At 35.2% G+C, this 16,691-nt stretch overlaps 1 protein-coding gene across 1 annotated transcript in view; it reads left to right on the forward strand.

The window, feature by feature from the left end:
• Positions 1-271: 271 nt before the first annotated feature.
• vps13c (vacuolar protein sorting 13 homolog C) overlaps positions 272-16,691 on the forward strand; it is a 41,164-nt gene continuing 24,744 nt past the window's right edge. Inside the window, exons 1-22 of the mRNA XM_016284139.1 lie at positions 272-489; positions 1,878-1,921; positions 2,272-2,314; positions 4,408-4,503; positions 6,503-6,604; positions 8,143-8,205; positions 8,446-8,514; positions 8,704-8,813; positions 8,953-9,012; positions 9,146-9,205; positions 9,314-9,394; positions 11,726-11,783; positions 12,388-12,515; positions 12,603-12,709; positions 12,800-12,971; positions 13,279-13,341; positions 13,425-13,560; positions 13,657-13,751; positions 14,071-14,213; positions 14,317-14,509; positions 16,308-16,422; positions 16,532-16,668. Of these exons, the coding sequence (XP_016139625.1) occupies positions 390-489; positions 1,878-1,921; positions 2,272-2,314; positions 4,408-4,503; positions 6,503-6,604; positions 8,143-8,205; positions 8,446-8,514; positions 8,704-8,813; positions 8,953-9,012; positions 9,146-9,205; positions 9,314-9,394; positions 11,726-11,783; positions 12,388-12,515; positions 12,603-12,709; positions 12,800-12,971; positions 13,279-13,341; positions 13,425-13,560; positions 13,657-13,751; positions 14,071-14,213; positions 14,317-14,509; positions 16,308-16,422; positions 16,532-16,668 (2,175 nt within the window). The 5' untranslated portion in view covers positions 272-389. The remainder of the gene's footprint in view (positions 490-1,877; positions 1,922-2,271; positions 2,315-4,407; positions 4,504-6,502; positions 6,605-8,142; positions 8,206-8,445; positions 8,515-8,703; positions 8,814-8,952; positions 9,013-9,145; positions 9,206-9,313; positions 9,395-11,725; positions 11,784-12,387; positions 12,516-12,602; positions 12,710-12,799; positions 12,972-13,278; positions 13,342-13,424; positions 13,561-13,656; positions 13,752-14,070; positions 14,214-14,316; positions 14,510-16,307; positions 16,423-16,531; positions 16,669-16,691) is intronic.

The following is a 16,691-nucleotide window of genomic DNA, read 5'->3' on the forward strand; positions in this document are numbered from 1 at the left end:
GCCTATTTCCAGAGAATTTACATTTAGGTCAATTGTAGAATGTGGTTATCCTAAAGCGGCAAATTAAAGTAAACAATAATTTGATATCTTGCACATAAATAAATAAACGAATCTCCTCTAGGCGTCTCTCATTTGATAAACAAATGAACATCAGCCATCTCAGTACACTTTCACTTTGTGATCCATGTTCTTGTATTAACTAGCCAGCCTGTTTATAATACAGTAATCGCAGCGAGCCCTGATGCTGCAGACAGTGCGAGCGGATCGCCGAATGAGTCGATGTCGCTCTATACGCCTGTCATACAGGGAGGGAAGTAACCGGATCAAATGCGTATTGTGGCATTTTAGCACGTTATCTGCGACAGGGTCGCTGTCGTTCTCGACTCACCATGGTGTTCGAGTCTTTAGTCAGTGATCTCTTGAACAGGTTCATAGGAGATTATGTGGAAAACCTGGACAAGTCGCAGCTCAAGATCGGCATATGGGGGGGTAAGCGTTTATTCGTCAAAACAGCCTGTCAACATTAGTGCAAAGAAGCGCTCGTATTCTATTCTGGTTTGTTGTCTTGCAAAACGTCCTATATCGATATGCAGTGCGAGCTAGTTGTAAATTGAATGCAGTGTCCATTAAGGTCTCTCGTGCTGGATTGGTTTCTGTTCTGTAAGACTGGCAGTCTGTCAAGTTGCTTGCCACAAGGAGTCGTTCGGAGGCGATAAAGACACATTATTTATACTGTTTACTTTGATTATTTTTACGGGTTTCCGCCTTTATTGTGTTAAAAGAATTTCAGTCATCATCATTACTCAAGCCTGTTACTTTATATTTTATGAGGCAGAAAATGGTTCTCAACAACTGGCTGTGCAGATGAATGTACAGTCATTATTGCAAACACTGCTGTTTATTCTGTTCTGTTGAATTTTTGCAAGTAAAGCTCAAGGTGAAGTGGACCACACCTTCATAGATAATAAAAAGTTTAATCATGTCATTCATTTTCCTGAAAATTTGAAGTGCTGTACACTTACTCTTTATGTCATACTGGGAATACAGAGTGTCGCATTGTTGGAGCTTTAGGAACAGATTCAAAATGTCTTGGAAAAGTTAAATTCCAAATATCTTTTTGGAAAAACTTGGGGCACTATATTACTACAGATTTATCTTGATGGCCCCTGTGACTCATATCCCCCCATTACTCCTATCAACACTAATGACTCCATTTTAAAGTTTAAACAGTTTGTGCAAACAGGATCATACACAATCACTGATGGGAACATGGCCCTTTCATGTCCCTGTGCTTAATCATTCTATTTGTGGTAGATGTATTTTTAATGTTTGTAGGTTTATATGAAAAAATGTGTTTTCCCTTATCAAATTACTGTCATTCTGCTGTGTTGATATAGTCGCTTTACAGGATGTGTCAAGGCCGGAAATACTCCGATTAGATTCTTTCAGATAAATTCCAAGGATAGTTTGAAGCAAGGTTCATTAGAATCATAAGAAACATATGTTGGCATGAAAACAAAAATTCACCTCATCTGTTTATGCATGTCATAGATCCTACTGTGAACAACTTATCCATTTATATGTTTCATATTTTAAATCTCGTAATTTTTGATCAAAATATCATAACATGCCATTGTCAATGGATCTTCCGATGGAAATGGCAGACTTTTCTCTAGTGATGTATGCAGGACTTCTCCAAACCTGCTTAAACTCCACCTTTGAGAGATTCGTATTGATCCCTAATAGGCTAAATGAACATAGACCGCATAATACATTATGTACAGTCTGCAGTATACATGGTCATATAGTATGCATGATATAAAATGTACAGTAAATCATTTAAAAAAAATCTTTTTATGTTTTTTTTTTTTTTTAAGGAAATGTGGTGTTGGAAAATCTGAGGGTGAAAGAAAATGCTTTGGTAAGTATTAAGTTTAATTACATTTTAGGTATCATTTTAATGTAGATTTGTGTTTTTATTAACATGACAAAATTAAGAATATAGTAAAAAATACACTCACATACACACACATAAAAGAAGCATATTTATCTTGATAAGAGAGTGTGCGTGTCTTGTTTATGTAACACTGTGGTTAGTGGTAAAAACTCTGAATCAAGAGTGTGCTAACACAAGATTTGCTGATGTTACCACAACTAAATCATAATAGCTAGCGTTTTACTATGTATGTGTGCACAAAAAGAGATTTCTGATATTGTATGCTTGAAATCTGCATTTCAGACCCATTTCAACAATTTATCTTTGTTCTTTAGAGCGAGTTTGACGTCCCTTTTAAAGTGAAGGCTGGTCAGATTGGTGAGTATCCAACTTTCACTTTATCAGGCAAATTGTGCTGCAGCATGTGTAGTGTTATGGAAAAGTGTGAAATGTGTAGTTTTCTCATATTCTGGCGTGTGTGTTTATAACCTGTAACCAAGGAGATTGAAGTAGAAAAAGTTTCAGTGTTCAGTTTGATGAATCGCGCTTCCTATTTAGTGCCGCTCTAGATAGATTATGCTGACTCATTAAACTTTGCAACAGCAGTTTTCAGCAATAAATTTGATTTTATTTCACTGCCTGATGTTTGTTAGGAGAGATCACTTTCCAAATATAATAAAAACAGCTGAGCAGTAGTAAAGCTTGTTGTAATATGAATTTGAAAATGGTAAACTTAAGTTTGTGGTCTACTTTCACAGTTCCTAATTTTTCCTCAATAGATTTGAGGTTGAGTTGAAGCAATTTTTAACAAATACTTCTATTCATGAATAATCACATAGGAGCTGGAGGTTAAAATATCATGAGATTAGGCAGGTTGTGGAAGCAATATGACACTGTTGTGATTGCGCTTCCTATTTAGTGCCGCTCTAGATAGATTATGCTGACTCATTGAACTTTGCAACAGCAGTTTTCAGCAATAAATTTGATTTTATTTCACTGCCTGATGTTTGTTAGGAGAGATCACTTTCCAAATATAATAAAAACAGCTGAGCAGTAGTAAAGCTTGTTGTAATATGAATTTGAAAATGGTAAACTTAAGTTTGTGGTCTACTTTCACAGTTCCTAATTTTTCCTCAATAGATTTGAGGTTGAGTTGAAGCAATTTTTAACAAATACTTCTATTCATGAATAATCACATAGGAGCTGGAGGTTAAAATATCATGAGATTAGGCAGGTTGTGGAAGCAATATGACACTGTTGTGAAACTTTATAGGCCTCCTGGTCTAGTTAAAATGACTTTGTAAGAATAATCCATTTCAGTAAAGTTTTTATATAATGTTTCTGTAATTCAGCAAACATCACAGCACAGATGTCTTGCCAGTAAGAGGGAGCTTGCTGAAATCAGTTCATGTTATCACATGATCCAGTCAGATGACTTTAAACGTTAGCTGGACAGTGTGCCAAGCAGTAAAAAGTAATTGGTTAACAAGGACGACATGCTACTCTGAATAGCTCTTTGAAATTCCTTCCATATTTTCTGCATTTTACAAAATCTTCATAAAAAAATATCTACTTGTTATGTTATTGTATATAAGATATCTAGCCATAAGTTATCCAATAAACCTTTATCTGAAATGCAGCAAATTCAAATGTTCACATTTTCCTAATGCCTTTAAAACATTTTCTGATGCCTTTCCACTTTTTTTTTTACGTCTGATCTCATTCTTCAACAAAAGTCTGTCTGACAAGTCTGGCTATTCTGCCTAATAACCATTTTTGTATTGTACTTTACTAATATACAGGTGCATCTCAATAAATTAGAATGTCGTGGAATAGTTCATTTATTTCAGTAATTCACCTCAAATTGTGAAACTCGTGTATTAAATAAATTCTATGCACACAGACTGAAGTAGTTTAAGTCTTTGGTTCTTTTAATTGTGATGATTTTGGCTCACATTTCACAAAAACCCACCAATTCACTATCTCAACAAATTAGAATACTTCATAAGACCAATAAAAAAAAACATTTTTAGTGAATTGTTGGCCTTCTGGAAAGTATGTTAATTTACTGTACATGTACTCAATACTTGGTTGGGCCTCCTTTTACATGAATTACAGCATCAGTGCGGTGTGGCATGGAGACAATCAGCCTGTGGCACTAGATGGCTGCGTTGACTGTGGACTTCAGAAAACACAGTGGACCAAAAAAGAACCAAAGACTTAAACTACTTCAGTCTGTGTGCACTGAATTTATTTAATACACGAGTTTCACAATTTGAGTTGAATTACTGAAATAAATGAACTTTTCCACAACATTCTAATTTATTGAGATGCACCTGTATGTGTCCTATTTTTAACCGAGACGCATAGAAAAACATAATGCTAATGATTTCAGAGGATCTACATTCGTGTAATTCAAGCACTTTTATCTTTCATATTGTCACACTGAATTGAAAATGTCTGCTCTTAAGGTAAATTGACTCTGAAGATCCCTTGGAAAAACCTGTACAGTGAGGCGGTGGTGGCCACATTAGATGGATTATACCTTCTGGTGGTTCCCGGTGCAAGTGAGTGCTTATAGTTTTTTTTTTGTCTTACTTAAAATGTTCCCTTAATGCAACATGTTTCTTAATGTGGAAGTTTAAATTGTTTATATAGAGTATCTAACTTGAAGCACCATGCTATTTATTTCATGGCAATTTACTGCAGTAATTTGTCTGCAAAAAAACTTTCATTTTTTGTTATAACATCTCCTCTTAGGAATAATTGCATGATTTATTTATAACCTAAATGGATTCCTGCCTCTTAACTGAGGGGTGTGTAGTGTCTTGCATTATAAAACATTTCACTAAACAAAGAAAATGTAATTATCATTGAAACTCATATTAATGAAAACATGCACCAGACACAAAATACTATATACTTATAATACATAATATATTACAATTTTGATCATTTGTTATAAATAATGCTTTTATTTATTACTATTATAAAAAGTACATATCCCTGAAGAGTCCTGATAATAATTTGGGATGTTATGCATTGACACTGAACAATCTCTTCATCATTATTATCATAGACCCATTTGAAAGCTATGTGGGGATGTTATTTTTTGCCTAATGTAGTAGCAATTACAAATATATTGAATAACTGAATTTCTTTGATACAGTATATACCTTCTATATGACTTGGGCTGCTTCGACTGACATTGTCTTTTACATGTTGCAGCTGAGTCTAAGATATTTTCCTCACCTTACAATGGTAAGCCAGGTCTAGAAGGTGGGTAGCAGGGTGGTGGCTTGGGACCCGGACTGATAAGCTGCTCTTGTGTGTATCTGACTCTTTGATTATTATGGCAAACTTTATATTTACCTGTGGTTACAATGTTTAATCATAGAAATGTTTAATCATATTTGGAGAGCCTTTGATAGCATGTATTGACAGTGTATCAGTCAAGAGTTTTGGGAGTGTTTGTTCAAATGATCTCGGTAACTTTTTTCCGTTTTTCTTTTGGGATCTGATCAGTTCTGTGTAATGCATGTTCTGTAAGTAAAATGCAATAAAATGATTTTTCTTTTTTTTAAGCATGCTCCTTTCTGTCTGTCTCTTGGAATGAAGACAGTCAGCTTCTACATGCCAATCAAAAGTTGTTGATTATTTTTTTTAAAGATATACACAAGCTTTTCTCTTTGGGAACATATGTGTCAGCCACACGGACTAAACAACATTGCTGAAAGATGTGCTGTAAAGCTGGATTGCTTCAGAATGATATAATGCACCAGGTTCAGTGCAATGTCCTGTAAATTCACTATTATTATCCATAATACTGTAAATATGTACATAATCTTTAAATATTTATATTCTGACGTACCCTGTCTTCATACTTTTCATATTTTTATTCTTTAATTTTATTATTATGTGTCTTGTTGTTGTACAGTATTTATGGGTACACTGAAAAGCTTTAACACCAAGAAAAACTCCTTGTGTGTGCAATCTCACTTGCCAATAAAGCTATTTCTGATGAATAGACTGTATCTCTAATGGATTGAATTGCCTCAGAAACTTTACAGACCCATTTGGTCTCTATAGACTAAAAATAACAAGTGGCAATTTCTTTATATGACATTATTGTTTGGTCTACTTCATAATTGTCTCTTTTATTACTCTAGTGAAGAGCTAAACGGTGGTAGCACGTACAATAGCAGGCATTATGGTTTTTGTTTCTCACATGGATTGGTCTGAACTAGTCCTTCCTGATAGAGCTTCACCAGTGGATTCCAGATCAGAGGACAAAGCCACAATGAAAATCTTAAGTCTGCTTGAATGAGCAGCATTAGACTGTAGCTACTTATAAGTCACAGTAAAAGCAAGGGAGATGGTCATTGTAAATGACTTTTCTGTTATTACATGGTTGACTGAGCTCCCAGTGTGTGAATCTATATTTGGTTTTCCATGTGTACATTTGTGTGTATGCAAAGACAAATTTAGGTGGCAGTAGTGAAAACAGATAAATGGTATCTGTGATTTTTGTTTGCCTCTAACTGTGTGTGTATTGTGTGTTTAAAGCGATTAAGTATGATCCAGTTAAAGAAGAGCGTTACCTGCAGGAGGCCAAACAGAAGGAGCTTCAGCGCATTGAAGAAAACCTGCAGCTGGTTGCACGCAGAGGTGAGGAACCACTTGTATGTGCAGGACGGAATAATTTCTTGACCTAGTTCATAGTAAATTTTTGCATTAAAATTTGCCAGTTCTCTTCTTATACTCTCTGTACAATTCATATGCAGCTATTGGAAGTGTTACTTTATTAACGGATGCTCATCATTTCATTCAATCCCATCCATTCATACCATAATCAGTCTGTTTCAACTTCATTCATCATTCATTGCTTCATTTAATTGAGGTTGCACATTAAATCTGCATTGTATCAGTTTATTGCCTCAGCCGGTGTTGCATATTTAATTGTTTCTGCCTGTTTTAGGGTTTAGATACTTTTCTAGCACTAACTTAAAAGGATAGCAGTATAATATGGCAAATATTTAAACCTTTAAGAGTACTTTCTCTTTAACAGGGCATGTGAAGTGAGTTGCTGTGTGCGTGTAACAATATTAAAGCTGTGTGGGAGAAAACCCACACTGGGAAAAAACAATGAAACTTTGTTTCAGACCACACAAACACTCTTGGTGTTTTTCAGGAACTGTCTGACCAGCATCCCAGAGGTCCATATTATTAGGAGCACTTCTTCTTAATTGAAACTGTATTTTTTCTATAGCAGATTCCAAAATAAATATTTACATTTACATTTAGTCGTTTAGCAGACGCTTTTATCCAAAGTGACTTACAAATTAGGACAATGGAAGCAATCAAAATCAACAAAAGAGCAATGATATACAAGTGCTATAACAAGTCTCAGTTAGCTTAATGCAGTACAAAGGTTTTTAAAAAATCATATAATAAATAAAAATAAAACAGATAGAATAGAAAAAGAATAGAGCAAGCTAGTGTTAAGAGGCCTTTTTTGCTTTTTTATTTATCCATATTTTATACTGAACGTTATATTGTTATGATGTTCAAGTAAAACTGTTCAGAAGTTTGGTGTCAGCAATTTTTTTTTAATGTTAAAGAAATTAACTTTTATTCAGCAAGGATGCATTAAATTGATCAAAAGTGACAGTAAAGATATTTGTAATGTTATAAAAAAGTTGTTTTTTAAATAAATGGTGTTCTTTTGAACTTTCTATTCATTGAAAAATACTGAAAAAAAGTGACTTGATTTCCACAAAAAAAATGTAAGCAGCACAACAGTTTTCAACATAAAAACTATTATCTTTCTAAAACAGCAAATCAGCATATTAGCATGATTTCTATAGGATCATGTGACACTGAAGACTGGAGAAATGGCTGCTGAAAATTCAGCTTTGCCATCAGGAATAAATTACATTTTAAAATATATTAAAATAAAGAACAGTTATTCTAAATTGTAATATTTAATTTAAATTAATTTAATTGTAATATTTTAAATAGATTAATCTATCAATGGCCACAGGATGAAAATAATTTCAAAATATCAATTTAAATATTGGTGCATCCCCACATTAACTCCTATATTTATTCGTTTATCAACCCATCCATCCATTCATCCATACATTCAGATCTCTGTCCCTAACAGCTGTGTGTGTTTGCTTTGTGCTGCATCTGATGGACGGCAGGCTCTCAGGCTGGAGAGTTTGTGTTTAGTCTGGAGAGTTATGTGTATAAGAATCCACCACAGGGTATGTACAGACCCATTCCTATAGCAGGCTAGTCCTACGCCCGTCTCAAAGAGACTTTTTATTTGAAAGTGTGCATTGAGGGTGTATATGTGTAGACATTTTTTTCTTCCTCACTACTTGGCGTGCTTTGGTGCAGTTTTATGTTTGTTTAATCCAAGTGTGTGTGTTTATTGCTGCGCTATGGTTCTTTTTTACCTCACCAACTTTTTTCTCTCTCCCAATGCTGCTGCGCTCTGTAAGACAAAGGACGTAAACTTAAAAAACATAAAAAACCATTTAGGAGATCTAAAAAGTATGAACATAAAGCAGGTGGGTGGCCCGGGGGCAACTGTGATCGACTGTGATCGTGGCAAATATGAGCAAATATTTTAAATAGTTTTATTCTGTTTGTTAGAGTAAATATGTTTGCATAAGCATTAGATTGTTTAAGGCATTAGAATGACAAATGGGATGGAGTTACAATAAACCCTTTATGTTTACTATTGTTTTTAATCTCAGAGAAGCCCCAGGAAGAAAAGAAGGACACGTTTGCTGAGAAACTGGCTACACAAGTTATCAAAAACCTCCAGGTCAAAATCACCAGCATTCACATCAGATATGAGGATGATGTAAGTGTTGACTCTCCATACATTTCAGCTCTTCAGTTATGTGTATTTTTGAATGTATGTGTCGCATGTTAATGAAGATGTGGCTTTTATTTTATTTATGTAATTAGATTATATTTTTAATTTTCCATCTGTGCTTCAGGTGTCAGATCCACAAAGACCTCTTGCTATGGGCATGACTCTTTCAGAACTCAGTCTACAGGTGCTCTCTCATAACACATTCATATAAATGTCACAAAGTGAAGATCACTTGCAAGAACAATTAATATGAAATAAGCAGTTCTTATTTGCACACTCTGGTCTTTCCATACGTCTTCAGTTTTTCTCTCTTATAGACAGCAGATGAGAACTGGAAGACATGCATTCTAAATGAAGCAGCCAAGATCATCTACAAGGTAAACCACCAGGGTATATGTCTTATTTTGTGTAGTAATAACAAGATCTCATAGTACAACTGGGGTCGTGTGTTTAACGTGAGTGTCTATGTGTATCATCTACATAAGCTGGGCCGCCTGGAGTCTTTTTGTGCCTATTGGAATGTGAACAGCCCAATCTTCTACAGAGGCTCATGGGAGGAAATAGTGGTAATGTGCCTCTTTTCTCTAACAGCCAAGCTCTATGGTGGTGTTTAATTAGGATTTTCATAGTATTGATATAGTGTTGAAGACTACTATGTTGTCCGCAGGCATTGTAAATGGTGCACTATATTCAAAAGTTTAAAAACGTATCTGTCATCATTTGCTCACCCTCATGTTGTTTCAAACCAATAAGACTTTTGTTCATATTCGACACAAATGAAGTGATTTTTAATGAAGAATTTCTGCACCTCTGTCCACTACACCAAAAATGTCATGCTTCATAAAGTTCATAAATACATTGTAAAAGTAATCTAAAGGAATCAAGTGGTTTAATCCAAGTCTTCTGAAGAGACATAATTGCTTTATATGATAAATTTATTTAATTTAGGCTTTTATTCACATATAAACATTCATCAATGCATATACATCAATGCATAAAAGAGCACATCAAACTATGGTAATCAGAAGCTCACCTGCACTTGATACACAAGAACCAATCATGTTTTTTCTTGCTCGTCAAGCAAGTACGATTGAGCTTCCATTTACCTTATTTGATGTGCTCAGTGAATGTGCTGATCAATGTTTATATGTGAAAAATATCCCAGTTTTCATTAATAATATCTACATTTGTGTTTCGAAGATGAATGAAAACCTTGAGTTTGAAACAACATGAGGGTGAGTAATTGATGACAGAATTTACATTTTTGGATGAACTAACTCTTTAGAAGAAGCACAAGAAGGAAGCATAAATTATTTTGTTCATCCTGTTATGCCCCAAAGATGCAAGGAAACAACCCATCTGCTTCTATTTAAGTGTGAACGTGTGCAGACAAAGTGTGGGAAGATCTGAAGGTGCTTACAGACAATTGGTACAAAATGTTCTTTAGTCAGTGAAAGTGTATTTTGAAAAGCTTGCAATTTAAATTGGTTAGCAGTTACATTGCAATTACTGTAGATACTAGAAAGAAACACATAATAAAACAAATAATAAAAGCTGATAATAAGAGTTGATAAGAGACATAATAAAAGTTTGTATGTATTTAATATTTTATAGCTTAACCACTATACATTTATGATCATATCAGGAACTGATATAGTTTATTGTAAACCGCTATACTGAAAATCTTTGATCTTGTTGACATTGACTCTAACGGTTAATCTGTGAGTCAGTCTGAAGACTCTTAAGCTTGAGGCATCTGGGTAAACGTTTGACTTCTCTCTTATCAAGGCTTGTGACATCCAAGTAACACAGTAATGGTTGGGTTTGCTTGGCTCCTAGCACTTAATCTCTCTCACACACTTTTAATCTCTCTCTTTATATCTGTTCATCTTTAGTCTCTCAAAGAAGCAACAGAACTTGTTTTTGCAGTTAGCTTAACACAGACTGCCTCAAACAGATAACACAGACATAACTAACTCTGGTCTGCACATGCTGTCTATCTACTGTATCTGTCCAGGCCTGAATGTGCTGCCCAACCGCTATTAAAACCCCTACATTATTAAATAAACATCCACACTGTGATCCTGGTCCTTCTTCTATATCTTAAACGAGTCTGCTTTGAGGTTAAATACATACATACATAAATAAATAGGTAAATTGGTGTATTTATTATTGAGCAATATATAGAAATACCTGTATCTTAAAATGGGCATGGAATTGGTGTCAATACCTTGCAGATTGTATCTAGTTAGCTAAGCCAAATGGTGTATAGCACTGTGGTTTTTGATGCACATCCCTGTGTTTGAGGGTGTGATCTGCATAATCTTTGTGGGGGATTTTCTTCTTACTGGTCAAGAGGATATACTCACTTTTGTAAGAGGCCTAAGTATACACTGAAATAATATTGTGCTGCACAAAGATGAGATCTTTTTTTGACCCCTACAACATACATACCTCCGTGTTGTGTTGTGTATGTAGTGGAGGCCCAAGGTCTGAGACCACATTTAAAAAATCTGGGATTTTTTTGTCTGTTTGATCCTGGAAGTAGAATCAGCAAACTTCTTGTTTCATTCATCAAATTACATTTGTGACAAGCACAAGATCTATTTGAAGCTTTGGATTATTCTCAAATCATGCTAGATAACACGATCATCAAACTTTTGGAGTTCATGCAGCCCTAGTGTTGCTGTGATTAAAACAAATGGAAACATACTAAATACTCAGAAATTAAAATTTAGAAATAAAGTTCTCAGTTCAACTTTTTTTGTAATGAAAATTAAAGAATTGAAAAAGAAAAGAAGACTCTCAGACATTTGCACCTCCCTGTATGTGTTTACATTTTAATATTTTGAAAATATATATCTCAAAATCACTTTTGTGTGTGTGTGTGTTTTCAGGACAATCTGAAAGCAGGAATCAGCACAAAAAATGAGGAATTGCAAGACTATCAGTACAGTATGTATTATCTTATCCACAGAAAGATTATGGCTATATTTATTTTTATCTGGCCTGGAGCTGTTTAGTATAGCTATGTTAGTATGTTTTGGTGTTGTGCTCAACAGAAGAGGTACTAAAAGAACAGAAAGAATAGACATGACAAAAAAAGAACAACATGGATGTTGAAAGCCTTAGAAGTAAATACTAAATTGTAAATAGTAAAAAATAATAATGATGTATTATCTTTGTCTGTTGCAAACCCTTTTGTTTTTTCATAATTTGTTGGGGGGGGGTGTGTGTGTGTGTTAGCTGCCACAGCTTCGATTTCATGTGCTATTTAAACAGGATATGTGATCTCAAACGGCACGCATGACACACCTCCTTATAGCACACAAACTCCAGTGTAATCACAGTGTGTTTCTACTAGAGCCCCATATGTATACTGACAAATGTCAGTAAGAGTGCCAATACAGTTACATTTAACATGCCTTTGAGTGCACTGAGCTTTTGTCAATTAGATATAATGAAAGGATTTTGATGGTTAAAGGATTTATGACCAATTTAGGGTTAACATTATAAATCATGGCAGCATCAGGATGAACTCATTTGTTTCTTCTTACAGTTTTCAAACCCATATTTGCCTCTGCAAGGATGTGCATCAACCCTAATGCTGAAGTTGAGCTAAAATCACCCAAAGCAAACCTGCACCTTGAGGTTCAGAACATTGCAATTGAGATGACCAAGCCTCAGGTATAAGAATATGGCCACCATCATGGGTCTTAAGCATAAACTACTATTCAAATGTTTGGGTTTAGTAAGATTTTGGGGTCTTTCTAGTACCTGTCTATGGTAGATCTGTTGGAGTCTGTAGACTGCATGGTGAAGAACGGCCCCTACAGAAATTTTAGGCCTGATGTTCCAGTCCACAGAAACACCAGGCAATGGTAAGTGCATTATGTCTTCATATGATAATGTTTCTTATGGCTGGTCGATTGGAGCTTGGTGTTTCTGACATAGCCCTTTTGATTGGTCAGGTGGAAATACAGCATCAACAGTATACTGGAAGTGCATATCAGGCGCTTTAACCAGATGTGGGACTGGAACAACATCAAGAAGCACAGGCACACACTTAAGGCTTACAAAGCTGCATACAAAATCAAACTCACACAGAGTAAAGTCCGAGAAGACACAGAGAAACAGATCCAGGTATTAACTATAGATGGCTAGTCCTTAATTGGATTGTTATCCAAATAACATCAATGCATTTAAATACATTGGGATATCAGGTTTTGCTCTATTTTGCAAAACCAAATTCTAAGAAATTCTGAGCTCCAGTTCATATTTTAGTTTAACTTTGTTAAATTCTTATGCTGATAAAATAATTTATAATGATTTCTTAAAAAAGGTATTACATGTATTATTTTAAAAATGAATTATTAGTCTTTTTTAAATTAGTTTGTAAAACAGATCTTTTACTATTTGTTTGACATTTGTTTTATTGTGTTTCCCTCAGGAGCTGGAGAAAGTTCTGGATGTGTTCAACATTGTATTGGCCAGACAGCAGGTTCAGATGGAGGTATGACAAAATGACAATAACCTACTCACTGGTGTTTTTATATTTTTAATCTGGTGTAGTAAGTTTACTTTCTCTCTCCACAGGTGGTTCGGTCAGGACAGAAGCTGGTTGCTAAAAAGGCTGCCACTCAGAAACAGAGTGGAGGAGGCTTTTTCAGCAGCTTTTTTGGCAAGAAAGAAGGGAAGAAGAAAGAGGAAGAAGAGGATAAAGAGCCTGAGAGTGAGAGTTTTATCTCTAATAATTTGCTAAGCTGCCTATGAATAAACATGGATGTGCATGAAACAAAAATGCATTTATGTACATATGTGTTAGCAGGTATTGATTCCATCATGACTTCTGAAGAGAAAACAAAACTCTACACAGCCATTGGCTACAGTGGGAGCTCACATAATCTTGCCTTACCAAAACATGTGAGTGGAAAATATATAACTACTACACTGTACAGTCACGGTCACATTTACTGCATACAAAGTCCAGTCATTTCTATAGGAATTCAAGCCATCACGAATTTCACCAAGGCCTTGGTTTGACAGTGACTTTTGTGTGAGATGTGCTTTATACATAACTACACTATTGACAATGGACAATTAATGGCCACAAGATTTCACTAGTGTGACCGCACCTTAACAAAACATGTTTCACATTGACTAAAGATTTGTAAAATACCTTATTTTAAGCATATCCTGGACATAAACTTACATGTTTATGCATATTTGTGCATATGTGCAGTATGTAGCTGTGATCGTCAACTTTAAACTGTTGAGCACCTCAGTAACATTCAGAGAGGAGCCTGGCGTTCCTGAGATTCTCAAAGTGCAAATGATTGACCTCAGTACATCCATCTCACAGAGACCAGGAGCACAGGCCATCAGGTATGTACAGTACACATGCATGCAGGGAAACCCTTAGCACTGGCCAACAAATATGTAAAGTACTGTATATGCTTCAGTTGTGGGAAATGTGTGTGTTGTGTAGGGTGGAAGCTAAGCTGGAGCACTGGTACGTGACTGGTCTGCAGCAGCAGGGGGAGGTGCCGTCTCTCATAGCGTCGGTTGGAGGCTCTGACTCCTCTCTGCTCAGCGTGCTCTTTGAGCTCAATCCAGAGGACAGCACCGCTGACCAGCTCCTCAGAGTCCACTCACAGCCTGTAGAGATTATCTATGATGCTGTAAGAGACACACAAACACACTGTAGTTATCCCTTGATTTCAGAGAGAGGTATTGGAGTTTTGGACCAAGTGGATTTTGAGTGCAGCTTAAAATTTATAATATCTTTTATGTAATTTAGTTGCACAAATATGGTAGGTTGTGAATTGTCTTGACAGAAATCACATTCATATGTCTACATTTGGTCAGTCAAATCAAGTTGCATCTTCTGCAGATAACTTCAGATTGACAATTCATATAATAATATTATTATATACAAATATCATATAATAATCTATCTACCTATCATATGTACTTAAGTATGTATTTATATCAACAACAAAAAAAATTATATATATATGTGTGTGTGTGTGTGTATATATATATATATATATATATATACAGTGGGGAAAAAAGTATTTAGTCAGCCACCAATTGTGCAAGTTCTCCCACTTAAAAAGATGAGAGAGGCCTGTAATTTTCATCATAGGTATACCTCAACTATGAGAGACAAAATGAGAAAAAAAAATCCAGAAAATCACATTGTAGGATTTTTAAATAATTTATTTGCAAATTATGGTGGAAAATAAGTATTTGGTCAATAACAAAATTTCATCTCAATACTTTGTTATATACCCTTTGTTGGCAATGACAGAGGTCAAACGTTTTCTGTAAGTTAAAATGGCTTGTCCTAACACGTCCCCACATATCTACGTTACTATGTGGAAATATTAGCATAATGCCGCCCAAATTTGCACGCAAAGAAAGAAGACGTGGTTTCAGGAACAGCAGTTGTGTTGATGCAGCCATGTCAGGGAGATGCTGTGTTTCAGTGCGAAAGCAAAAGCACTTTATTTGGCCTTCTGGAAGTAGATGCAATTAGGAATCATTGGTTAAGATTTATTTACAACAGAACAGCACAACCCAGATGTTCGAATTTGTGCAACGCATTTTATGGACGACAGTTTTTTTTAACCTAGAAGAGTACAAGGCTGGCTGTGCACAAAGGCTATTTCTAAAAATAAAAAAGGGTAAATTCCGACATTGCTATGACAATCTGGCGCTTCTGAATCAGCGACTGTAAGTATGTTTTGTTATTAGTTTAAGTATTTGCTATTGACTGCTCAAATGCGGAGTTTTGCGCAGCGCAGAGTAACAGGCTTGAACTGATGGTAAAACTAAGGACATTATTAACTGTCTTGATATTTACTTTGAAAGCTGACGCTCGCGATTATGGTAAGGGGCGTTACATTTCCGACACGTGGTGTTACCACTGGGTCAGCTGGCCAATCAGAGCAGACTGCACTTGTCAAAGGAGGGGTCTTTGTTGAAAACTACGCATTTTAGAGAGGCGGGGCATAGAGGACCTACAATAATGTACAGTATTTGAAAAATAATGTGTTTTTTGAACATTAAAGCATGTCAACATATTCTGTTACACCAAATACACAAAATAATGATCTTTAAAATAGCATCATGACCCCTTTAATATAATAAAATAATGTAATTAATACAGTGAAAAAATAATTAAATCATTTAGCTAGACTAAATATAGTGTAATTATATAAATACGTATTTATTTTATTACACATGTTTGTACTTAATATAAAAAAGCAAAAATTATTAAAATGAAAAAAGTCTGAAGTATCCAGATAATTAGATTAAATATAATGCATGTGTATTTCTCTTAATTTAATACATTAAAATAATATAAGTAATATATATTTTTAAATCTAATATAGAGTATTTAATATGTATATATTTAGACACTAAATATTACTCCAAAATAATGAATGTACTGTTCGCTTGTTTGTTTTGTAGCTGACTGTCATCAGCATCACAGAATTCTTTAAGATGGGGAAAGGAGTTGATCTGGAGGTCATCACCTCAGCAACACTCAGCAAACTTGAGGAGATCAAAGAGAAGACAGCCAGTGGTAACTGTCTCCTCATTTCACTTCATCTCCACAGAGATACGGTCACAGTAAGAAAGCGTATGTCAGTAGTCATCTATAACTCTTTGCCTGCGTCTTTATCTGAACCCAGGCTTGTCGCACGTTATTGAGACACGTAAGGTGCTGGACTTGAGGATCGATCTAAAACCCTCCTACCTGCTGCTGCCCAAGTCTGGATTCTATGATGGCAAATCAGACCTCATGATCGTTGATTTTGGTTATCTGCAGGTGAGAGAGGAAAGTAAAAGTAA

This window comes from Sinocyclocheilus grahami, unplaced genomic scaffold (genome assembly GCF_001515645.1).
Source record: "Sinocyclocheilus grahami isolate Dianchi unplaced genomic scaffold, SAMN03320097.WGS_v1.1 scaffold10.1, whole genome shotgun sequence".
Classification (NCBI taxonomy): Eukaryota; Metazoa; Chordata; class Actinopteri; order Cypriniformes; family Cyprinidae; genus Sinocyclocheilus; species Sinocyclocheilus grahami.